Source organism: Neltuma alba, unplaced genomic scaffold, assembly GCF_004799145.2.
Source record: "Neltuma alba isolate B1F8T4 unplaced genomic scaffold, ASM479914v2 tig00011647_pilon, whole genome shotgun sequence".
Classification (NCBI taxonomy): Eukaryota; Viridiplantae; Streptophyta; class Magnoliopsida; order Fabales; family Fabaceae; genus Neltuma; species Neltuma alba.
The window spans coordinates 17149-43338 of record NW_021636295.1 but is presented as its reverse complement, the minus strand read 5'-3'; the positions used below and the strand labels follow the sequence as shown (position 1 = coordinate 43338).

Here is a 26190-nt window from a genome sequence, read left to right as displayed (position 1 = left end):
TTCAGCTTTATTATGACCATCATTTCTTAGATATTGATCCTCCATATGAAGCTGCAATGGAACCTTCATCAACATAATCAGGCGCAGTGCCAACATTCTTTGAACCATCATGAGGCTGAGCTTGGTCAATGGTCTTGGAGTGATTCAACCCAGACCCAAATTCCTTTGAAAGACATATTTTCAGTTCATCTTGGGCCCAATACTTCACTTCTTCTATCCAAGTGGCCTCCCAACGTTGGAATTTCTGCCTTGCTTCCAGTTGTACAGCTTCAAGATCCTTGAGAAGTATTCCATGCTGGCATGCCAAATCTTCAATTCTTTTAGCAAATTCTTTATCCAAAATCTTAATTTTTTCTGACCTCATTGCATCATTAGAAAAACAACAACGAATAACAGCCAATTCTATTTTGTATTTTTCCCTAAAAACAGCCTTTTTCTCCTCATTGACTTGATTCAGCTTATTCTTTTCTTCATCTTGCTTAAGAAGGAGCTTCCTCAGCTTCTTTTGGAACTTCTTCTGAATTTCTTCAATGCTTTTGGTAACATCTTTCATAGCCAATTCAACCCCTGGTGCCACTCCTGTACAGGAATAAACCTTGCTTGGTGATTCACAAGGTCTAGAAAAGCCAACCCCATTGGAATTTCCAGCGCGATATAAAAATATTTTCTTTAGACATCGCAACATCGAATACATATAATCAGCCTCTTGCTTTCTACAGTCAAATTTTAAATGCTCTCTCGCAAGAATTAGGGAATCTCTGTGGTTAATCTTGTGCTTTAGCAAAGAAGCTGCAGTCCAACACTGAAATTTGGAGGGTTGATTAAAAAACACATCGGACATAAATATTGAAAATAATCATTAGGGCATCAAGGACCCGCAAGATAGCAAACTAATTACTTGCAAACAAAAAAGAGATACTAAAATATTATCAGCATCAAATGATTTATAGCGATGAAGAGGAGACCACATTGGAAAAAAAATCCACAGAGAGAGAGAGAGAGAGTCTCACTATTGACAGCGAAAAAGTCTCAGGGGGTGTTTGGGTAAGATCAAAACCATGGTTTCAGAAGTGCTTTTACGGTATACGAAGTAAATATGTGGAGGAGTTTGTCTCGATTTGCGGAAAAGTGCTTTTGAAAAGTGATTTTGGGGTTACCCAAACACCCCCTCAGTTGAAAAAGAAGAGTAAAGTTTGGCCAAACAAAAAAAAAGAAAGAAAAAGAATACGAATGCAACATCAAAGAATTTGATGTTTATGTTAATTAGGAATTCTGGGGTAACAGACACCCAAAGCAATTTTAGTAGAGGAGAAGGCTGAGATCATGAATCAACAACATGAATAATAACGACGCTAGAATAATGTCTACTACAAGATCGCCAAATAGCCATCTATAAATACAGAGACGTGTTAGCGACCACATGCCCTTTTTTCTGAGTGCTTCCCGATCCAGCGACTTTAATTCTCCTTCAATTATTTTTCTTCTATGTTCTCTATTGTGTATTTCTTAAGTCAACCAAAAAAAAAAAAAGATTGTATTTCTGTCTTTATTTAGTTGATAGCATGAAATTATTGTATTGCACTGATCATCCCAGGATATCCCAATTTTCCACGCCTCTGTTTTACAATGGTAAAAGAGTAGAGGTCAGAGATTGATTGACTCTGATCATCCCTCCAACAGTCTACAAGAATAAATAACAGTTCATTTCTCCATGGGGAGAGATGAAAAAGAGGATGAAATGGTAGGAAATACAAGAGAATAATCTGACCAGAGATATTTGAAAAGCCTGCAAGATTGACTCGGATTCCCTGCTAATGTGGTGATTGTTCATAATATATTCAAGAAAATTATGCACCACAGTCTTGACATTATCCTGCATCACATAAACATATTTCAAGATGCCATCAAATTCATATTGATGATGAAGCTTGCATTGAAATATACAAACCAAACTTTAGCCAAAAAGACACATAAAATGAGGTAGCTCTACAGTGCAAAAGGATCACAGGCTACCAATTTTGAAAATGTCTCATAAATGAATTCCAGCCTTTCCAATGATAAAGAACAGCAAAGGACTGACAGACAATAAGTAGAGCATGGCAGAAAAATAATGAGATGCATACAGGAAGAAGAAGAATTTCGCAAAGCTTTGCTATCTCTGGCACCAGTAAGATATGTAAGCTCTTCTGCTCATCACACAATTTCCTTCTTTTCTGATATGTAGCTTTATCACCTTGAGACAAATCAATTGAGTAAAAGGTATAATTATCACAGAGTGGATAGCCGACATTAGCAGTTGAACGCGGCAAGAATTGAAAGACAAGAACTCTTAAAATTTCTCAGCTCCATCAACTACAAAGGTCATAAGAGAGTAGCTGTAATAATAATGGTGACCACTAACCTTCCTCGTTTCCATTGGATGACTTCTCACCTTGAAAATTTGAAGGGGGCTCATAAACAACACCATCTATCACTTTCCTGCGCTTCCTTATTATTTCTTCACTCTCAAAGTTGGGAGTATTTACTGAACCACCAACATGATGAGCCCTTTGACGACTCCGTTGAGATGAACCACATGAGTGTTTCCATTGAGGAACTTTTCCCTTTAAAAGTTCAGTCCAAAACACATGGGGTAATCCCTCATCCGGAGATCCAAGTTTTTTCTCACCAAGCAGAGCAAAATTAGTACAGTATGTTCCTTCATTTAGCTGGACTTTCAATATAATTGAACTGTTGCCTGGATCATTATGTCCACTGTCTTCCAAAAGTATGGATGAGAACTCACGGAATGCTTCTTTGGAAAGTTGTCCGGAGTCTTCAAATGAATAATTGGCACATGAACTAGAACTTTTGCGATAATGAATAAGTCTCAATTTATCAAATAGACAAGATGAACCCCACATCAACAGCGTATGACTGATACTCCAGCTTATGTTCTGCAAATTGCTATCAAGTGTCTTACCTTGCTTAGCAAGAACTAGGGCTTTTTCTTCAACAGTGAAACATGCATACAAACGAAATATTTTTATTTGTTCAGACTGTGAATCAAGTGTTATCCTCTGAAGCGATTTTATATCATTCATTGGATTCCAATCACTATTAAATATAATAATGATATCAACTGATGACAATTTAATGCTAGGAACGCAAGCATATGCTTCCAATAAAAAAATGAATCTTCCACTGTCGATATTGTTGAACAGATTCAGGGCAGCTAGCTTCTTAGAATGCAAGACACCTTTGTCAACCCGCTCATAAGCATCTGAACCAAATCTCTGATGCAAGAAATCATCCAAAATGTCTCCCATGGAATCCTTCCCAGAACCACCTATAGACTGCAAACCAATCATTTTAATAATAATAACATTAGATAACCCACTGGACAAATGAATGTAGGCAACGAAAAAAAAAGAGAAGAATAATAGTCCTCATGTATTAACCTGCCAAGAAAGTTAGGCAGCACAACAATAAGAAGAATACAACTGAAATTTATGATAACAATCACTACTTATTTCTAGGCTTTTTTGACTTCCTTGCTTAAGTAATCCCCCTCAAAGTTGACAGATAATAATTGACCAGTTGACGGTTAAGAAATTTCCGGTCTAGAAAGCCTAGCCAAAGGAAATTAACTATTCTTTGAAGTCGGGATATAAACAATTTTCAACGGAAACTCTATAATTGGAAAAACCTACACTAGAAGTTCCTGAATCACAATCCACCCTAAAAATTATCACTGAAGGGACAACAAAGAATGTAAAACTTGAGTAGTGCGATTGGACTAACTTAAAAGAAATAAATCTTCTTTAGATTGCTTCAAATTCTAATAATAACATTAAAGTCCATAATGAACAATAAATCATCAACATGTTTCCCCATAAAAGCCTTGCCACTGAAATTATAAAATTTTGGCTACTTCTATTAAGATTTTACATATATGAGAATCCCAAATCCCTATGAGGAATTGGAACGGAAGAAGTTTATTCCCTACAAAAGAGAATAGGGCAGGGGGTGAGCAAGACTCCCAACTCTTGTCCAGTTGTCGTCCCTCACAACAAGGAACTTGGTTAAAAGTTGCATTTGGTCAAGATATAGTAATACCTTAAATCAAACTGCACAGGGACAAATATATGTGACGCGCACTTATTGGTGTACGTGTTTGTAAAAGGGAAATTTGAACAAAATAAGAGGAACATGTAAAAGTTTTCCTCCAACCCTATCACCACCCATTCTTTACTAGTTAAGTGCCAAGAGAATTATTTTATATTTATTATCGTGTCAAAACTGAAGCATAGAATTCTTTTAACAATAGAGAAATAGATGCAGAAATTCATTTGCAAAATTGTATAAACCACAATATGTCATAAAAATTTATGAAGAATGGCATGTCCAGCTTGAATTGGAAAAAAAAAGAAGGTTATATTTAAAAGCCCCCAGGGAATCAATACAATAACCCCAAAAACCATATTTATTAGGCGAACTAAAAGATTTCAAATTTCAGATTACAAAGTCTAAACTAATACCTATAGATATTATTCTGTTTTGCGGGCATGTGTGTGTTGATACTCCCTCCAATCCTTTTTATAACATCAAATAACCAAAATGCACAGTTTAGGAAATCTATTAATATTAATTAAAAGTAATAAATATGTAAGATATATTTTTTTCCCCCTTCAAATATGCCCTTATCTATAAGAGGATAAGTGAAAGAGAGAGACAGAGAGAAATAGTGCGGAAAAAAGATGAAAAAGAATGTATAGGAAAAACATAATGCAATTAATTAAGAGTAAAATTGGTAAAAAATGCATTTAATGTTCAGACAACCCCAACCAAACCAATTCAAAAAGATGGATCTTACAAAAAGGAATAGAGAGAGTATATTGATTACATAAAAAGAAACACTAAGTGCCATTGTAGCTACTGTAGGTAACTAGTTTGCTTTTGAAATTCTATGCTGTGGTTCATGAATTGGTCTGCCCATCAGGATTGTTTAAGTAACAGTCAGGTGCACTAACATCGTTATTACTCAAAAGCATGGTGAAGACTTGAGGAAGCACAACTTTTAGAAGCTAGGGGAGGATAAACAGAAAACAAACACCTGAAAAAGAATGAGCACCCTCAGACCCTTCTTTTTCAACTCCATAAGCATTGAATCGAGAGCTTGCAGCTTGCCACTAGCTTTTATTCCAATGTCCAGGTAGTCAACTGCTGGTAGACCTTCGGTAAGCAGAGTTTGTAAAGATGGATCAACAACATAAGGGTGATTACAACACTGCCACGAAATGCCACGTGATAAATAAAAAAGTGAAAACATAATAATTTACAACCACTTAAAGCTTATAAATGAATTGGAAAGCTTAAAGGAATTCCGAATCAAGTAAATTACAAAATACATTAGGAATTTTTGGACTAACGTTGTTTCAAAATGCAAAAACATCTGGAGATTTCAACTTTAAAATAATTATAAATTTAAAGCACAACCCCAAAATATCTAACTCAAATTTATTTTTATCATAATAATTCCAAGTTATAACATGTGCATAGATTGTTTGCGAATACAATCATGTGCAAGACTTGAGAGTAAAAATGTCATTATACACTTCAGTCAAGGAAGCAGTTATTATTTAATTTATCATAAATAACCACGAAACATCTAGAAAAAAATTTCAAATAATAGTATAGTATTCTCATGATAAAAATGGTGAGATCCAAATACTGCATCATAAGAGAGCTAGAATTTTTACCTTCCGAGTTGATATAAGAAGGTCCCGAAGGGCTCCAACACAGTCATATTTTGATGATGACTGAAGAACCGAAGCATTTGAAATTAAAGTAGAACAATATTGTTCAAGCTGCACTTGGGATATCTGTACAGGAAGCCAATACTCCACAAAAAAGGAGTCTGTCTTGCATTTATGTGCATTATCTTCTGTCAACAAAGGACAGTGCTTCTTAGTTCTTTCGGATCTCCTCATGGGACTTGGAATCTTTGGTTGCTCAAACCTCTCAAGTTTCCTTCTCTTTGTGTTAGTTGGTGTTGTCCTTTTTAGTAAACGCTTGGACTTCCGAGTTCCTGGAGGAATTGAAGACGCCCTTAATGCTGTCTTTCTAGCAGATATTTTGAGGTCATTTGCATCCGATGCAGAAGAGCATGAGCGCCTTCCATTATTATTTTCATCATCCTTAGACTTGCTACTAGATCGTGTACTATGTGCCATCTGTTCAGTTATACATTTTGAGACCAATAGAAGAACGTGTCAGATTCGAAAGGACACAAAAAACAATTTTTAAATGTCAACGAAATCTGGAACAATCTTGTCAAGTTGCATCTCGATACCAATTGAGATTGCCTAGGGGGAAAAAATAAAAGAGAATATATTATTGGAAAGTGTAAGGGAAAAACGCTTATATGCACTATTCCATAAGGAAGAACTAAATAGCATAAGAAGCAAGCAACGCGAGACTGAAGTGCACAAGACACGCAGCTCATATGGGGCCAAAAAAAAAAAAACGATACAAGGATCCCTAAGGGATTTAGTAAAGATATCCAAAAGCAAGTCATTTGGGTTGACAAAACCCATAACAATGCAACTGGACAAAATTTTTCCCTAATAAAATGACATCCCAAGTCCATGTGCCTGGTAATCAGAAATTGTATTTATTGTGCATCGTAACTTATGCGATTAAAAATTTCAATTTTTAAAATGCAATCATTTATTTTCAGAAATGGATAATTGTATTAGTAGCACATTATGTCAATTAAAAGTATGCAACTGGATGGCACAAAAGAAAACAAGTAAGACTCCGAAAGTGTACAAATATGTGCTTTTTAAGCATTCAGAATATAGCTATTCAATGGTCAATGGTCAATTAAAGACTAAGCACAGTGCCACTGTAGGGCATGATGCTACCAGCCCCAACTCCTCTCAAATAAGATATCGCAAGTTCCTGCGAAGCATACTCTGCAATGTACGGGCTGTGCATATAATGATACATTCAGACCAAATCAATACATCGTTCATGAAAGCAAGGAGATGGGGGTCAGAGGAAGAAAGGGAAGAGAATAGTAGCTTTGTCTTTGAGCCAAAACGAACTGGAGAAGCAAGGGGAGCCTTGTCGGTCAACAATCGGCTACCGTCCGCCAGCTCCCAGCCGTCGCTGCCAGGTGAGCAATGGAGTCTTGGATGAAGGTACTGCCGCCTCCGCCCCTCGCAAAGAGAAAAAGAGTGACCAACGCGTGGTGGCTCGATGAGGTATGGGGACTGAAATTGAGACTTGAGGATGAAGAAATCTTGAAAGGGCAAACCCGCCGTTTATGCAATTTGATTTGCGGCGTGGAGACTGAGAACTTAGCCCTGAAGATCGAGTTTGGTAGGATTAGAATCCATGCAGTGAACAAATAGAAATCATGCCCAGGTTACGGGAGGATGAACAAAAATCAGGAACCTTCTTCGGTACGTTCGATTTTTTGCTCCCTTGGGAGGGAGAAAAGAAATATACGGCCAAAATTCAAATGGTACGGTTTAGGATTTATTGGGATAGTGAGCAAGAATCTATAATTTTATCGGAAGTCTACCTTTTAATATTAAAAGTTTTTTTTTGCCGAAATATTAAAAGTATTTAAATCATTACCTCCGCTAGAGATAATGTGATCGTATCACTCAACTTGATTTTAGATAGTCAAAGATATATTATTTTTCAGATAATAAATAACATGAATTTTTAAAATTTTATGAAAATTATAAGCTCGCCTATAAAATGCGGGAAAAAATAAAAAAAGGACTGTATAAATTTGTTATCTATTTTATTTATAGTGTGACCGTTTTGTCTGTAACTTATAATCTACTACAATCATATCCCCTCCCGAGAGATGGTTCCGCCAGGCGCCAATTTATAATTGATGAGTATCCATTGATCGGGTGTCAAGGCTAACACATGTTAGGCAAAATGGAAGAGCTGCATCAATCTCTTACTGTCGTTGTTATTGTTTTTGAATTAAATAGGCATTAAGGACATAAAATTATAAAAATTTGAATGAATCCGTAACATCTTCTTTTTTTTAAATAAAAAAACTCACGTGTCATTATACTGCCATGTCATCACTTACTAATATTGTTTTCGGAGGTGAGCATTCTCCTTCATTGGCCAAAAAGAATAATAAATGAAACATTCATTTCTATAGATTTCTTAAACACGGTATTGAAAAGTTAGAACATATTTTATTACTCTTCTGATTCTAAATATAAAACTTATTTTGTAATGTCAATAACACTACAAAATTCCTCATAAAAGTATATTGTTATATTCCTCCGGTCCTTAATATAAGACCCATTTAACTAATTTAATTAGATTAAAGAAGTTAGGTAAGTTAATTAATTATAAGAAATGTGACATGCTTTTCCTAAAAAACCATAATCATCTTTCTTAATACCCTCTCTATACCTCTTTTACTTGATTATGGTTGAGGGAGTATCCATATGGATAATTTAAAAAAAATTGATAAATATGATAAATGGGTCTTATATTTAGAACCAAAACCAACTCAATAATTGAGTCCTATATTAAGGACCGGAGGAGTATTTAATTTTTGAATTATACATTCACCTTCTGTGAATTTGTTTGACCATTATTTTCCGCGCGATGGCAAGATCTGAATCAAATTGCAGACTCAAAAATGAGAATCCAAGATTTCTGTGAAATGGGAACTATGCCCCGTCTGCAAAAACGAAGCAAGCACGAGCAGAATCAGCCCAATAAATTATGAAGTAGGAAGAAGTCCTTTTGCTGGGCTGTACGTGCCTGTGAGCCCACCTAGCAGTGTCCGACATTTTTCGAATTGGAAGGATAAGCGCTGCAATATAGTATTCCCTCTACTGCTTAATATAAAACCTATATAATTTGTACAAAAAAGAAGATCCGGATAATATTTAAAAAATTAGTTATTTATATTTATATTAAATAGATACTTCTTTATTAAAATATCATTATTAATTATGAACATTAAAACAACTATTGCAATCACTACAGTAATTAATTAGGAGCAAAATAAATAAATATGAAAGACAAAATAAATTAAAATTTTATTTTTAGAATCACATTAAATTTATAACTAACTCTTATATTAAAAATAAAAAATAATATTACAAATTGAATTAAATTTGTGACATTTTAGGTATGAAGAAGCCTACATGCCACAAGTTGTAAGTCTGCCCATAAGCTACAGGACAATTAGCAGTGGCGGCTAGCTAGTCGAGAACCTCTTTTCTTCCCTTCTCATCCTCTGTCCTTGTCTTTTTTTTTTTTTTTAAAGTTATCAGGTTAATATTTTAATGGTTCAGAGATAAATCTTTTTAAAACTGTTTTAAAATATTAAATTATAAAAACAAATAGATAATAAATTATAAACTCTATTAAAAATTAATTCTAATAGTTTGCAATATACTAAATATTTTTTAAAAAATTTATAAATAGCTTATAAAAAGTAAAATCTTAACCATTGAAATATGTTAATTCCATTATTAGAAAAGAAAAAGGAGAAAAAGGATGGGGGGAAAAAAGAGTAGAGACTGCAAAGCGGAAGCTAGCGCTTACAAGGGAGAATAATGCGCGAAAGTTTTGTCCTTTCTGGGTTACTTCTCACAGCTTCATTTGGTCATGAGAACCGATAACAAATGACCACGTCAAATTGTTCACCTGGTTCAATGCCATGAATTACACTCAATTATCAAAGTTAATCAGTTTATTAAAAATGCTTTGGGCACTTGGGTTCGCGTTTTTCTTTGACGGCAATCAATGTTGATCTTGAATGTTAAATTGTGAAATCCCAAGTGCTTGGCAGTGTTTTTAATGGCGTTAAATCTTGTTTGAATAATATATGAAAATATATTTTTCTCCGTAAGATATGAATATTTGCTTCAAAAGGGCAAAGCAACAATAAAATCTGGATATCATGCAAATTAATGTCAATTTCCTGACGTCGCCGTCAACTGACAAAAATACACACACACACACATATATATCCACGTCGATTCATGCAGCACCGTGAGTTACTAATGTAACAACATTATTTTACATTATTTATTTGTTCAGGATGTCAAAGATTCACACTTTACGCTATTGGAAGTTGCGAGTGAGATTATTTACGGCAGAAATTTTGATATTTGGAGTTGCACCAAGCGACCATTTAGTTGTTGCTGGGGTCTCGCATTGGCATAAAATACCTGCAAAAGTAGACGAATCAAGCTGCTGCTCAGAAAATTTTTCCCTGGCGAGTATATAAAAGCGTTTATCACATTAAATGATGAAATTTAATTTAATTACACTAAATGTACATTAAATGAAACCACAACGGGACTACAGATGTAATCTTATTATACGGCTGATGAACTCTGTTCAGTGTCATCTTTCTTGTCAGAGATAGTTTGTATATGAGTATAAAATCATGATTATTGATGAATTTTGATCATTCTTAATCTTTCTTCAGTACAGTTTCTTGTGGTTCCTATAGTTTAATGATAATGTGGATGTGCAGAAGGCGAGCGAAAGAAATTAAAGTCATAACTTACGTCTCTTTTCAAAGGAAAAAAGATGGGGAGAAAACGAAGCTTACGTTTTGAACTGCAAGTCGAAGCAGTCCAACTTGCTCCTTTGAAACGGGTTTAACCTGATGAGATATGAAAAACGCAGAAGTTAAGAACAGCAACGATGACAAGGATAATCCCTCACGCACATTAGTGAAATAATGCTTTGACATGATTCTTATTATTGGCAAAGGAAGATGAAAACCTCTCCAACAATGGTCCACACCACATTCTCATCACAAGGAGGAGTAGTTAAAGAACCCATATATCTGTAATACCGTCTCCTGTTTATGTTGATGACAAGCTCTGGATCAATCACACCCAACGATAATTTTGCCTCTCTGTCTTGAGAAATGTGTACCAAATCATCCGTTACCTGAAAGAAAAGAAGATCACACACACATCCAAACACAGGACAAGAAAAGAAATAGCTAGCTAGCTATGGTACATATATATATATTTAATTAGCCACCGTTTGCAAGAAACGATCGGGTAACCAGCCGATTTCGTAAAATACGCCAATCACAGCAATCTGCCCTGCTTCACTTTTGTGCACCATATGTATCTCTAAATCAAACCTGCTTTTCAAATATATGATGTGAGTGCATGAAGCGAATGCACGTATCGATCAAGCTTCCAATAGTATGGCCATGATATAAATGTGTACGATTAATATAATTAAAGAGGGAGCACCTTTTGCCATCAATGGTGTGCTCGGAAGGAGAGTGCCAGTGACACTGTTGGAGAGCGTATTTGGCTCCATTGATGAGCAGATAGCCCGCGCCTGAAGTCCACTCCAACTAGCTAGGCAACCATTCCCATATGATTAAATTAGCCATAAATCTGAATCATGTGTGTGTGTGTGTGTGTATAGAGAGAGAGCAGCGTGAGGTGATTAATTACCCTAATATCATGGCCGGTATTAAAAAGAGAGGCATTGGAGGGGCGATAGTTGATGTGAAGAGGGCCTAGACGGGATGTAAAGTGAACCTCACGATTGCTGAGGCGAATGGGAGATTGGCTGCTTCCATTTTTGCACTTATACCACTCGGGTCGAATGTCTCCCCACTGAGCCGGCCCATTCTTGCTATTCGGATCGTAGTCGAAATCATCCGCTGTGCATCACACCAACACGATCGAATAAAGCTGGAGAACACATATATAGAGGTGCTGTAAATCATATACGAGCGCAGCATGAAATTACCAGGAGAGGTTGCAGCAGAGAAAGAGAGGAGAAGAAGTGCCAGGAAGAAATGGGCGGTGAGGTCGTCCATGGATAATCTTGCTATTTATGGTGAGAGAGCGCAGCGAAAGTGTTATATATAAAGCGTATATGTACAGAAGAGAGGTGCGAGTGAGAGTGAGAGACGCATAAATCGTTTGGGAAGGAGAAAGAGCATAAATGTAGAACATAGTGTCACTCACGGTTTGTAGTTAAGTCGCAGGAATGAGGATTTTTTTGTGTTTTAATAAGGGAATATGCCATCTGGGTCGGTTTCCGCCAAAATTTTCGATCCAAGAATTGATTTTCTAATATCAGGAAATAGTGGTGTTTGTGTAATCGTATGATTACCGAAGTCGTCAGATCAAATATTGCAAAATGTACAGTATCAATACCAATTCCTCCAACATACGTCTTGAGCCAAACAGGGCCCAAAGATTGCATGTATTCTTGGACGGCAAGCCGGGGCTTGGTTCATGCCATTCTGCATGATGAATTAATTCTTAAACACCCAAACGCAACTTGCTCCTTTTGATCTTTTCCTAATCTGTCTTTATGGATTAAGTGAGCTAAAGGTGCGGAATAGACGTACAAGTGTCTAGCAGTATAATACTCCTCCGGTCCTTATTATAAGATCCCATTTGACTTTTTATTTGGTCCTAATTATAAGATCCCAATCCATTTTGTTTCTTATATTTATGCATTTTTTTCCAAGATAATCCTTCTAATAATGATAGTTTTAGCCAATATACTTAATTAGCAAGGATATTTTAGGAATGACAACACTTATTTATTATAAATAGCCAACTTAACTTACTTCCTTAATCTCCTCAAATAAGTCAATTGGGTCTTATAATTAGGACCGGAGGAGTAGCATTCTATTTTTTTACAATTTTAAATTCCCCTCCATACCTATTCCATTAACTGGCGTCTTTCTTATTTAGCGACCACCCCATATCAATTTCCCTCCTATGGTACGTTCTTCCCCACTCGTGAGAGCCCACAGATTCGTCTTCCGCTTACCACTTCATATTACCCAAAAAAAAAAATCCACCAAAAAAAATTTTAAATAACAAAATCAACAGGGTTCATATCCTTTGGAGAGTGGGAAAAATTGTTGCCCCGAATGGTAGCCAATAAACAATTAAAGAATCTATCACTTGATTTTTGGTGGCCAATCAGCATTTCCATTGCGTAACTTATCTCAACACGTATTCCATTGCGTGCCAAAGAAAAAAAACACGTATGCCAAAAAAGAAGAACTTATCTCAACACGGTTTTTTCTATCTATAGTTTATGTTTAAATAAGAATGTTGAATTCCTTGATACTTGACTCAGCCCAACGAGGTCATTATAACTTATTGAATTCTTCCAGATCTCAACTTTAATTTGCGATGGTTGAAAAGACCCTCGCCAGCTGCTGGTGATCCATTATTACAGGGCCAAGACTACGACGAATTAAAATAATTTCCTATGGAAACAAAAATAATTAATTCTCCTCGGTCTATAGTATAAAACATATTTTATAATATAAATATGTTATAATATAATTTATATTATAAAATAGATCTTACAGGATTGAATGGAGTATTAAATAAAAAGTATTTTCACATGCTGCACTTTCATTTAGTTCTCATTCAGTTCCAATCAACACGTCTTCTAAGTAAATGTAAGAAGAGTTTATTTGGAATACCTTATAAGCAGTTTTTTAATTGTGATTTACAGAATACAAGATAAGTATGTGAAAGAAGTTTTGTCTTGATTTATGTAAAACGTTTTTATAAATATTTAAGTGATGTCAAACAAGTTTTTTTTTTTTACCAGCAGTGATGTCAAACAAGCTACAACAAGCTTCAGAATCAGCCAACTATGTTAGCCAAAATAAAATTTAAAAAAAAAAAAAGAGGAGGAGGAGAAGAAGAGAATCAGTCAACTAAGCAAGGGAGCCATCGTGTGATGTAGCTGCTAAAAGTCGTCTCAGACTTGGGCTTAGCAAGTGGATGACTGAAATTGTCTTGAAACATAGGCCGATCAATTGGACAAGGCCCAAAATGGAAAATTAAAACAAATTTATCCGATAGGATTATGAAGTAGAAACCCTGCAAACGAATTAATTAGCCGACGACTAATTTGTTTAAATATAAATGAATCAAAACTTCACTTCACTACCAACTGTAAAATAAATAGAGAAAAATTACACTAGAAGCCTGAAGTTTTCAAGAATCTTTGAATTTCCCGCACATTTGATTAAATCCTTAAAATATAATTTATTCCAAGAAATATCTGGAACAACATTTAAGTGCTGGATACATATATTACGTGACAGATCAAGTGATAGATGTCAGGAGCACTATAAAACGTGCCTCGTTGACTTTTTGGATTATCCAATTTGGTCCCTCTAATTTGGGGTTTTCCTATTATGGTGTGTCCTTGTGTCTTTGCACCCCATCATTTCAAGTCTCAATTTCTAACTATCATTATCTCTTTTTATGGATGTTGAGCAAGCCACCTGATGTTTGGTGCTCCTTCTAATGGGTTCTACACGCCCTATATAAGTAACTTCACCTTCACTTTCCTTTCTCTTGTGATTAAACCGCACACTGATCTTTACATGACCATCCACAGAGGTACGCAAGAGTAACTTGGCCTAACTTTATCCTGGTTTCCGTTTCATCAGTTAATTCCGCTGCTACAAATTCTATTTTGAGATAATAATTTAGGGATGAAGTTTGCAACAATTGTGTTGGTGGTGTTGATGATGCTGAACATATGCCTGGCTGCGGACGAGAAGGACTCCGTGAATGAAATAAAGAAAATGGATTCAAACCAAGAGGCCGATGATTCCAGTGTTCCTTATGGGTATGGTGGAACCACTTCTGCAGATAGCCACCACCACATCCCGAGGCGCGACTACAATGGCGGCAATGGAGGTGGCTAAATCTGTGTATGCGTCCATGTTTACATCATTATATATATACATATACAACTGCCGTAGAAAGGGCTGAGGATAGAAAATAAAAAAGTTGCGGTGTATGCAATACTGCGGGTTGTCACCTATATATATATAGAGAGAGAGAATAAATTGCTGTGTAAAGCCATATATGTGATAAGTAGTGATCGTATTTATGTGCATGCTCCTTTTCTTTCTCTACTTTCCTCTTATGGCCATTCTTTTTGCCTGGTGACTAGTGAGATTGAGTGCCACTTCCCTTCGATAGACAGTAGAAACGCTAGAATTATGGAAACAAAAGGACATGAAAAGAAGATAACCAATCCTTCATATCGCCCAACAGATCGATCCATAGGTCTTCAAAATGATCAGAGCAATAGTAATTAAAAAAGGATCGAGGAGGCCTGAAAACAACGACATCGCCCGATCGACCACTCCCACCCAGCCGTGGCCTCGACAGCATCAAAGCCATGCCGTTTTAGGTTGGAGGGCCCGCACTTTTTTGTTAAACAGCCCATCACCGCTGCATCTCAAGACATAAAATATCGGTGGATATTCTAAAATTATGGTAAAATCTTACCGATACACAAAGTTCGGTTTTTTCCTTTTACTGAGAAAACCTTTCAGAACTTTTTGTTGTCAAGTATTGGTATAGTTGAGGGAGAGAATATAGATTCATGAGACTTCGATTCCCATTTAATTATATTCTGTGCATAATCACAGTATTTCCTTTATCTAATATAGATTTTTATTACAATACGCTTCGAATATTTTAATATCACCCATTATGATTACCAAAGTTGGCATACCACTTCCCCCTTTTCCAGACGTGATCGCACAGCTTTCAGCACTCAGACGCTACTTTTCTTAAGATGTACCTCGTTACGGCTTAAATCGTCAAGATAAGAAAGAGTAGTCGCTATTCCAACATTGAAATTTCATACTCTTTTCTGCTTTTGTTAGTTATAGCTCGCGTAACAATTAGCAGAGCGGTTCCCTAATTAAGCACAAACAGCACGTAAATTCGTTAAGAACCATACACCAGAAAGTTGAATTCGAACATCATCATTTTTCTCTCAACATGTTTCAAGACGAACCTTGCACGCCAAACTTCATGGCCAGCCCAAGAACTCACCTAAACCTACAGACATAAAAATAGTGCGTAACCCAGATATGGTCACTTGAACGTTGAATCCTTCTTTCACTGAAGTTTCGACAGTTCCACTCAGTATTTTCTATGCTATCGTCTTTCCTTATTTTTCATGTTTTCTTTCCAGTTCTACTTTGGTGTAAAAGCAGACAGAAGATCTAACCCACAAAGTCATGGATCATATGCTCTCCAAAGTGACGTCTAATCTGGTCCTCCTGGTGTAATTGTTGCTGCTGCTGCCGCTGTACGCCTTCAACCCCATGTCTAAGACCCAATGTTAATGACACAGAACCAAGTCCCCCCACATCGAGGCCTGCACCGCGCCTGTAGGGTACAGAACCCATTAATGTCCCATCCATGTTTGGCGTAATCTGATATTCCAATTTGGACCTCTTCTCTTGATTCCATTGCTCTGAACCCATAAAACCCATTCCCTCCGAATTCCCACCTAAGGAACTCATTCCCAAACACTGGAACTGCTTCTCCGGTACTACGTCTCCGTGCCTACCAAACTTGCCAAGGGCTTCTTCAACCATAGTTTGTTGACTGCTTCTTTCTGCACCAGATGTTCCCTCGTTCTGGTTGCCACCGGCGATGCCTTTCGTTTCAAGATTGTGTATTTCCTCAACCATTGGCTTCCACACACGGACTCGAGCATTTATGAACCAATTCGATACCTACATATTCCTCATTTGTATTATTTTTTTATATTTACACATGCATTCAAGCGACAATATCAGAAAGCTAAAAGGGTTGTAATACGGCAGATGTCGAGCCTTAATTATAAGGTTGCTGGACAAGAGAAAGAACACCAAACACAGATTACGAAGGCCTGAGAAATAAATGTTGTCCTGCTGGCCCATGGCATGGACCCATTAAAAACAGATTTGATGGCGTCAAATCCCAATTAATCAATCAACCAAACAGAAAAAACATACCGACAGAAAACAATAATGAAATAAGAGTAGGACCCCCACCTGGTTTCGAGATAGGCCAGTTTGTGTAGCCAGCATGTGTTTATCAGTATCCGTGGGGTACCTGGAAAGAAATCACGCAAGTGCGTCAATTTTTCTCGTCTTTCGACATAAGAGGGGAGGGAGGGACGAAGGGTTTACATACGGGTGAAGGAAATGCTCAAATAACCAAGCTTTAAGAATCGCGACTGCGCGTTCCGGCAAGCCTCTCTGAGGCCTCCATACTTGTGGATGTTCAAGAAATGCAGTTTTGTTCTTCTGAAAGCTCTGGTCCAGATATGTTAGCCCTGTGTCAAGTTTACTAACTGTACCAGACGTGGATCCTGACAAATCTTCCCCCAACGCCTCTCTCAAATGCTTGATCTGTTCTGAGATAGCCTTATTCAGGCCCCTGAAGTGTCTTGCTACTGACTTGAGAGCCATAGCGATATAAGGGGCAGCCGAACTAAGACCTGCTACTGACTCGAAAGATGAAATAACCATTTGCATTTGCTGGTGATATTGCCTGCATTTTCTCGTGACCTATTATTATAGCCCAACACATGATCAAATTAACGTCCATCTTTCAGAAGCATCTATGCACTACTATGACAACGCAAGTGAAGTAACAATCACACTTAAAAAACGATAAGCCATCAAACTAGTCCTCAAAAAAAATATTCATCACTGCCTAACTCCCAAGCATTACAAGATCTTAGCATTCCCAAAATGTGTTGATGGAAAATACGTAGGATAGCATCATGTTTATTCATCATTGTGATGGTACTGTTCTTTATGCTTCAAAGTATAACAATGATATCCTACTCGACATAGAAAGTTTGAGTACCATATCATGCCAATTTCAGCAAGCTGTTTTGCAACCAAGAACGTCATTCCAACCATCAAGCTCAATGACCTAGTGCTTTGTACATACAGATGGTAGAAATTTGATCAAGAATACATGATTAGAGGGTGGAAGAGACAGTGAAAATTGAAGGGTGATGGACTTTATGCGCTCCAGCTCACACTAGGCAGGGTTCCCACATACACACATATATATATTTACCGCCACAAGGCAGGATTCTTCCTAGATAGCCTACAGGTCTAGGTATATGTGGCACAGTACAAGCATAAGAAAGCAAACATTTTCTTTCAGAATCTTCTCCAAGATAGGAAAATACCTTTCCTGTGCATAAAAATTTTGTTCCTATAAAATCTTCTTTTTTTGGTCCGAAAACCCACTCCCATGAAATCAGAATAAAATATCTCAAACAACTAGAAAGGAAATTCAGAACCCACGAAATGCGATCGTGCTAATCAGGTTCGGACTATGCCTGCAACATATCTAGAAAATTTTTCACACGCAGATCCAAGGGAGTAATTTCTTAGGTGTAACCATGCATAGGATCAGGAAATTTTGCCCATACCGAATAGATAAAAGGGACTCCAAATAGCACTATCAACGATAGCATCGGCATCAACTAGATAATAACGAGATCCCTTTTCATTTTTACCCCTTCTCTTTCCCATCAGGTAAAAACCATAATCATGTTTATTTCACCTAAAAGGAAACTTTATGACAGCAATGCGCTCCAAAAATTAAAGCAAATTTGGCATTTGATTAAACAAAATGGGCCAGGTCAGGTTCCTCTCCATCGTCCCTCACCCTAAGAGACTCACCACTGCCCCCTTGTTTTGTTCTAAGGGTGGCACTACAGCTGTAGCAGCAACCAACCTGTTCTTCCACTCTCCGCTTTTTCTTCTTCTCCCCTCAGTTTTCCTAACTGTCTCCTTTCTTAATGGGAAAATTTATCTTAAAAGAAGCTTCCCCCTCATTAGGGCAAGAGCTTTGAACTTCAGTATAGTTTTCAAAAGATTTTGCAACCTCGCCCATCAGATCTACAACCCAAAAAAAAAAAAAAAAAAAAAAAGCAGATCTTGAAGGAAGAAGGCATCAGAAGGCTTTAATTCTCAGAAAGTAGACGGGTGAGTCACTTACACAAATATTACTGCCAATTCTTCTATTTATCTTTTAATAAGTTTTTTTAATATAAAAATGATCAAGGACTTTGTTGCTTCTATTTCCAGTTTTTGCGTTTGGTTTCAATAATGGGTCCATCACAATTCTCAAAATAATTGGCAAACCACCTTAGATTTAATACATTTCATTCTTAAAAAAGTATAATAATGACACACAATTTTGTCTGGTCATGAAATTAATCAAAAACTAATTACTAATATCTCAAAACATGAATGGTATCCATGAGATGGTGGAATAAGCTTCGAAATCCCCAAAGTCATACAAAGGAATCCATTAGCATCATAAAATACAAACATGTAATCCGCATCAATGATACACGCATTATCTCTAGTGGCATAAAAAAAAAATTAAAGCCTCCAAAAAGACAGCCGAACCTAATTCCGATCTTTCGGTCTTGTCGCTTTTCGGCAATCCGAAACGAATGACAACCTTTTATCTTAGTGATATGAAATTCTAGAGATCTCAAAGAAAAAAATTATGATAATTCCGAATAAATATAATCGCAAACTTGCTCTGACTTGCCCCTTTATCACTCCAGCTACTAATTTCTTCATTTTTTGGGGGAAAAAACTTAGCCCCACTTTTTATCATTATTTTAAATGATTCTGACTATTAAGGTTCAGAGTAAAGAAATACTCTTGAGAACTCATCACCCAGATTCATTTGACAGTGAGATAGCGTGAGGATCTTACAACCAACCCTCAATATACCGACAGACACCCAATTATCTACCTGCAGCACACGGCAATGTAAACATTTGGCTTTTCTAACAGATGAACAGTGCATTTCTGACAGATCTACTCGCTATAATATGAAAATATGAAAACTCCAACAAAAACCATCCTCACACTAGTTATAAGCACCCAATATATGACAAAAGTAAACTCATGAAATGCGTATAAGAAGCAGTAATTAATAACCAACCTCCTCTTGCATGTACAGCAGCTTCGCCTTTTTTTGTTGATACGCCGACCGAGAAGAATAATCAAAGTTTCCTCTTGATTCACAATCACCGCTATTTTCCTTGGAATTATACAAAATAGAACACGAAGCAGCACCTGCGTTACCAAGGCTAACTTTTGCACTAACAATTTCAGTTGCATTAGCTGCAGAAGTAGTACTGACTTCTCCAGACACCCTCGATAAATCTGAACCATCAGGTCCTTTAATAATAATGTTAGATCCACACATATTACAGAACTCATCCAACAGCTCTTGAGCTGGCTTTAAGAATCTCGAACTCTTCAAAATGGTTGCATATCCAGTGAAAGGCCCAAGCGGGCCCACATTACTTCGATAACTGCTAGTGCTCGAAGCTACTCCCACGACGTCTTGGAGTGATTTTCCGCAATCTTTAGTTACGAAGGAGGAGGGCTTCATAACAGATTTCGCAGATTTATCACATCGTGAGTAGAGTTCGTCTGATCCATGTCCACCATTGCATGGGAACCCAGAAATAGCAGTCTTGGAATGGGAATTTGATGAGAGTGATAAAGATAATCCCTGAGGATTCATGGGATCGCTCAAATTTGTATTTCCGAAATGAAACTGACTTGACTGATTTTGATTTCCTATCCAGATCCCATGGCCAGGATGTTCCATCTGCGGTACTATATGATCGGATCCTTGGGCACTGATAGAAGCGGACTTGACGATATCGTGCAAAGTATTCTGAGGAAGTGGAGGAGGAGAAGAAGGATGATGCATTTCCCCTAACTGCCTTCCGATGAGTTCGCTGTAACTAGGCTTCACCAAGTGCTGATACACAGACGCGTAGTTATTATTCAGCTCAGTCGCAAAATTAGAGTTGGGATTATTAGTTTCGTTTACCCCGGAACTACTTCCGTAATTAATCATCCAATCATGACCCAAGTTGTCTCGGGGTTGGTCGGCTGGCGACGGTGCTGGTTCCGATACAGATGTATGGGGCAATGAAGCATAGTGGGACAACATTAGTCTACTAGGTTTGACTTCGCCTCCAGCAGATAAAGCATTCAAAGGTGTTGAAAAACTAGCAATTTCCGATGAATAAAAAGCTGGTTCGTAAAGCATGTTTGCATTTCTCACACTCCTAACTTGCAGAAAATCCGAGTTTAAGCCCGCGTGTAGTGACAATTGTTCAATATTAGTCGGGAAATCTTGTAAATGCTGGGAACTATTCTGGAATCTCAACTTGTCACGCCGAATCTGTTGTGCTACATGCGATTCTGGCCTTAGACTGCTCATTCCAACCCCACACAAGACAGATGCGACAGAAAATCCTCCAAAACCTCAATCTTGATTGCTCGCCTGCGAAATATCCAGCATACTTTAGATGTTTAAAAGATCAAAACAAGCCCAGAACGCAAGTTGGGTAAAATAGTTTCGGACCCAGAACTCCTTTACCAATGAACAGGCACGAAAGAAACAATAATGAAGTAAGCTACTGTCATGAATGGCCGAAACGAACCGCACATACTATTGTAAACTTGAGCTAGTACTGGAAGAGAGCGACACATATCAAAGGGAAAAAATGGACAAAATGAGCCAAAAGAAACGTACATATATCCTACAACGAGTTTGAATGCTTAGAAGAGAAAGTTAGTTACGGTTACTTGTTCCCTTTCTGGTCACGAGGTTCGGTTCGACATAACAAAGAAAGTAATCTTTAAAACCCTCTTCCCCACCCCGACCGAAAGATGTCTCTATTACAGACGCATAGGTCTTGCATCTGCATATTCTCCGCCAGACACTGCAATCCCTATTACTGGGTCGGTTATACGTTCTACATAAGCCACCAAATTAGCATCCTCCAAAACCAAAACAAAAGCGAGCTAAGACCTCCCCATCAACGTGAACCACAACACGCAACTTTAAACCATCCTAAAACCCTAGTTTGATGCCCCTCGAACAGATCTACTGGTTCATACTCCGACTATACCCTAACAATTCCCGGACTCCACAACTAGCTCGAGCTATGTAGTGAGACTGTGGATGAAAAATCTGAATTTCCATTTATAACCGTAAAAACTAACGAGCGAGAGAGAGAGAGAGAGAGAGAGAGAGAGAGAGGAATTTATGTACCAGTAACGGCAGAACAAACGAGAAACACATGAAGACCAAGAACGAAACACCGGGTAAGAAGTTAAAGTGGTTTGGGGAGTGTGTAAGCTGCAGATATATTATAGAAAGAGAAGGATGATGCTGGTGCATCGTCAACTCTTGTAAGCAGGAGTTGCTAGAAAACAAAAGGTGCAGTTTTATTACAGTTGACGGGAACAGTGGGTTCATTATTACCTCGGAAAAGAAGTAGCAGTGACCAGATCGCAAGTTGAGGAGAGAAGCAGTGAAAATTCCGATGAGGATAGGCTTGGGAGTGCACATTCCGGCGAAGCAATGAGAAGCGAATGGTGAAGAGCGAGAAGTGGGAAGGCGCACTGCACTGCACACACCCCCAACAATGATTGCAATATAGGATCATCGGTGGTCGTTAGCTTTTTAACGTATAAAGCGCTCTTTAACACCATATTAACGTAAAGTCGCCGTTAATAAATTTATTTTAAGTGGTTGGGGAATGTGACGCTCCTCCTTTAGTTTAGTACCATACAATGTTGTATTATACGGTCGTCTTCTCTTGTCTAATTATTTTTCCCTTTCTCCCTCAGAAGTGTCCGGTTTTGTTTCTCAAGTACAAAAGTTCTTATCTTTCTGGTAGGTGTAGACTTTAGATTTGGATGCTTAGATTTGGATGCGTAGATATATAGATTATCTACGCCAAGGAGTAGATTGGGCTCGTGCTATAATAGTAGAAACATCAATTAAAGTATGATTTTTATATTTATTATTGTTGTCGTTTGTTTTAATATATACATCTACTAATGGTTGGCAGGAGACCCGGTGCAATTAAAGTCACTCTTGTTATATGTACGACAATTGACCTCCCAACCTCAAGACGACAAATTGCAACCTGGGAACGGTCAAATTGATGGGAGGCAGAGCAGATATTTTTCGTTATCTTTTCTCAATATTTTGTAAATTTAGTAGGAGCCAGGAGGATGTAAAACGGACTTGCGGCTAGTTATATTGGTTTATATTCAAATTAATATAAATTCATTTTTTCTCTAACATTATGTGATGACTGTAGCAATTATACTTAAATCAAACTGCGCGCTTTGTTAATATCACAATTTCGGCAACATAATTAAAACTCACTAAGCTCAAGTCTTTGATTGATTTTTTTCAAAAAAAAAAAGAAGAAGAACATTTTATCGGAGTTAGCTAGGTTAACAGGGAGGAAAGTGAAAAGGAGCACTCAAGGAAGGAGAAGAACAATTCAGGGAGAAACACATGCGAGGATCCACGAAATAACATAGGATAAATTGATATACCAAGATGCCCTATTCTTTTTGTAATATCTAAAAATTTGTTTGAAAATAACTTTTCTTCCAAATGAGGATATTACACTTGTATCAAGGCAATATCATCATCTGTGCAAAAAGCTTAATTCCAAACGACCATTTAGAACTACAGTGAAAATAAGACAGAAATTGATTTGTGATTTCATGCGTCTGTTTTACATGGCTTTCTCCCTACAACTGAAGACGTCATGGGAATGTTCGTTTCGGTAGGCTAAAACGGGGCGGGGGACTCGTTTGATTTCAGTGACAGATAGGATAAGAATGATGCTTTTAAAGTAAAAATGAAAAGAAACAGAGAAAGAATGAAAACACCAAAAAAAAGAGGGGGGGGGGGGAGGTTTTAAAAATAAATGATGCATGGACGAAGCGTAAAAAGGGTACTAAAATTACGTGGTAGAGAATACAAAGGACGGATTGGGAGAGGAGAGAAGTAAAAGTAAAAGAAAACAGAAAGTAAAAATGAGAGTACTGAAAAAGTTAAAACAAAGGGAGAGAGAAGGTGATGGCATATGTTGGACCACGTGGGTCAGTCCAGCTTAGAGCTATTGTTGATTGAACCGAGGGACGACACCATCCCTCACATCGCTCCTCGTTCCCAACAATCTTTTGTTCATCATAACTCTTCATGTTTTTTTGACTCCCGGTGGCAAACGAGCTTATGATTTTATTGAGGTATGAAGGTGTCAAAAAAATGATGATTCTGCAGTTATAAGAGAAGCGAATAAATCTGGTTTGAATTGCTCAATATGTACATCTCAACTGGGACTTTATACTCCCACTGGTTGTTATTTGTAAAGAGAAGATGTAAAGGTGAGAAAGAAGAAAGGAATAAGGAGGAAGACAGAAAGGTACAAATGGAGGGAACAAAATAAAGGAAGGAAGCGGAGGGCTCATCGAGATGAGGAATAAAAAATGGAAAGCGAGGGTGGAGATTAAGAAAGAAGAACAGAGGCTGGAAATTGAGCGTGTGATCAGCTTTTCTCGTGTTATCGGTAAATGGGGATATTACCACTGCCATTAACCAAAAGATCTTCCCCACTCTGCTCCTCTCCGACATTCGAGCCACCCTCTCCTCACCTTACGTCATCTCCTCCTCCTTCTCTCTCTCCCTTTCTTTCTCTGTTTATTTCTCCTTTTTATCCATGCATTACTATACGATCTACACTCTGGTTCTAGTAGACCCGCACAAAGGCAGTTCTATCTGTATATATTTAACTTGGGAAGATCACACGGTCGATTTTGATGTAGGCCTTGGAGTACTGAAGTGTCAGGTCAAGCCCTGGCTGCTGGAGGAGATATGAGAAAATGTAACTGAAACAAAGGCTAATTATGAGCATTAATGAATCGGATGGAGTGAAAGCCATCCACAGGCAAAGAAGTAAATGAAGAATTCAATGGCCATCTCTGTTCGACCCTCCACACAAAACCAACCGCCTGTTCTTCGTATCCCTCCCCACTGAAGTGCATCTTGTCCGTTATCTGTCTCAAATTGTGCATGCATGGGACCCCTTATTTAAATAAAAGGCCTACCCACATGGTATACTGAAATAATCTCCCCTCGGACAATAAAATCCTCAATATGCCCACATTAGAGTAACACCCAAGTTATCGTAATAATTAACTATCTGGTTGAAGCTTGGACATATGGATGATCCCATACATATTCCCATTACAGTAAATCGAATAGAACTATGTGTGCGGATAAAAGCTAAGCAGGGGAAGGATGTGTGCTTAAAATTTGAGGAGCCATAAAAAGAAAAGACAACAAAAGGAACAATCGCTATTAAAGTGTGGGGGGCGAGGACGGAGGGGGGTTTTAAATTGGTGGTGAGGTCAGGCAATCACGTCACTACAGAAACCCTATATTAGAAAACTGGCCTATATTAGCTGCCTACCATGGTTGCAGTACTATAAATATCCATTGCAGGGCCTGCCCTTAATGTGCCTGTGGGACTGTAGGTGCCATTTGGCCTTGTGCAACGCCCTCTGTCCTCTCAGTGCATGTCACTTTCAACCTTTCACTTCTCTCTTTCTCTCTCCCCATTCCAACGTTTCTTTCCCATTTTTGGCACTGCGCTTTCCCCATATTCACGCCACTGCCATTCTTCTGGGGCTCCATCGCCCTCCTCACCCAATCGTGTCCCTTCATCCTCACTCATCCTTTAAAATCACTCCCACTTTTCACTGTTCAGCCCTTCTGTTCCTTTGTGCATTTTGGGTAATCCCGCATAAAGTTAATGCCTGAAATAAATCAAGCCAAACCGCGCATATGGTTCTCTCCTTCTCTCTTGTTTCCCAATTCACGCTTCCATTTGACGAGCACATGTTCTCTCCATATCTTTCAGGATTCACAATATCAGTGTAGTATGCATGGCGTTAAATCTCTACTGTATATTTTGCGCTAATAACTTGAGGGAGACCTGGATTATTGTTTTTCATTATACTGCATGTGCGTGCATGCCAGAGTCAACACGGATGTGGAACTAATGAACTTGATGGTTGAAGAAAGAGGATGCCTATGTAACTAGGGGTCTATAAATGCTCTAGCTTCAAGGAAGAATATGAATGATATTTCACGAAAAGGCAGATGGCTGGGTTGAAATCTCAGTCACATTGATGATCCTTCTTCATTTGTGTAATCAATCACATGAAAGCATCTAAATGATGGGTGGGGTCTGTCCAGGAAGGAACATGTTCCTTTTTTTCCTTTGTTCAAATGTGCAAACCAACATGGGTGATTGCCAATTCCCACAAAAGGATGCGGATCAATCACGAACCCGCCTTTTTACAAAGGAGGGTTACAAAGAGAATCAGCATGTTGAAATGCCAGCCAGCGTAATATATGCAATCTGCTCCCAACAAAAAATGTTGCTTTGATATAAATACAGTATCAAATAAAC

At 37.8% G+C, this 26190-nt stretch overlaps 3 protein-coding genes across 3 annotated transcripts; all 3 read right to left on the bottom strand.

The window, feature by feature from the left end:
- Positions 1-19: 19 nt before the first annotated feature.
- On the bottom strand, positions 20-6215 carry LOC114716181 (helicase protein MOM1-like). The gene is made up of 6 exons (XM_028901132.1): positions 5742-6215; positions 5096-5269; positions 2402-3335; positions 2124-2233; positions 1769-1873; positions 20-802 (listed from the first exon to the last, which is right to left on the bottom strand). The coding sequence occupies exons 1-6, from the start codon at positions 6213-6215 to the stop codon at positions 20-22; spliced, it is 2580 nt and encodes an 859-aa protein (XP_028756965.1).
- Positions 6216-10136: 3921 nt separating this feature from the next.
- LOC114716180 (alpha carbonic anhydrase 7-like) lies at positions 10137-11851 on the bottom strand. The gene is made up of 7 exons (XM_028901131.1): positions 11782-11851; positions 11481-11692; positions 11271-11377; positions 11050-11155; positions 10783-10953; positions 10607-10660; positions 10137-10217 (listed from the first exon to the last, which is right to left on the bottom strand). Exons 1-7 carry the CDS (start codon positions 11849-11851, stop codon positions 10137-10139), a joined length of 801 nt encoding a protein of 266 aa, XP_028756964.1.
- Positions 11852-15725: 3874 nt separating this feature from the next.
- Positions 15726-22312, bottom strand: LOC114716179 (BEL1-like homeodomain protein 8). The gene is made up of 5 exons (XM_028901129.1): positions 22170-22312; positions 19818-21182; positions 17019-17395; positions 16877-16937; positions 15726-16576 (listed from the first exon to the last, which is right to left on the bottom strand). Exons 2-5 carry the CDS (start codon positions 21117-21119, stop codon positions 16058-16060), a joined length of 2259 nt encoding a protein of 752 aa, XP_028756962.1. The 5' UTR covers positions 21120-21182; positions 22170-22312; the 3' UTR covers positions 15726-16057.
- Between the last annotated feature and the right edge of the window lie 3878 nt (positions 22313-26190).

Coding starts and splice junctions, on each gene's coding strand:
- LOC114716181 (XM_028901132.1), bottom strand. CDS start 6,215: ATGGCACATAGTACACGATCTAGTAGCAAGTCTAAGGATGATGAAAAT. Junction 5,270..5,741: donor TTCTTATATCAACTCGGAAG/GTAAAAATTCTA, acceptor ATTTCGTGGCAG/TGTTGTAATCACCCTTATGT. Junction 3,336..5,095: donor GGGTGCTCATTCTTTTTCAG/GTGTTTGTTTTC, acceptor ATTGGTTTGCAG/TCTATAGGTGGTTCTGGGAA.
- LOC114716180 (XM_028901131.1), bottom strand. CDS start 11,851: ATGGACGACCTCACCGCCCATTTCTTCCTGGCACTTCTTCTCCTCTCT. Junction 11,693..11,781: donor CTCTGCTGCAACCTCTCCTG/GTAATTTCATGC, acceptor TGTGATGCACAG/CGGATGATTTCGACTACGAT. Junction 10,661..10,782: donor TGTGGACCATTGTTGGAGAG/GTTTTCATCTTC, acceptor ATATCTCATCAG/GTTAAACCCGTTTCAAAGGA.
- LOC114716179 (XM_028901129.1), bottom strand. CDS start 21,119: ATGAGCAGTCTAAGGCCAGAATCGCATGTAGCACAACAGATTCGGCGT. Junction 17,396..19,817: donor TGCTGTACATGCAAGAGGAG/GTTGGTTATTAA, acceptor CTATAATAATAG/GTCACGAGAAAATGCAGGCA. Junction 16,938..17,018: donor TTTGAGCATTTCCTTCACCC/GTATGTAAACCC, acceptor ATTTCTTTCCAG/GTACCCCACGGATACTGATA.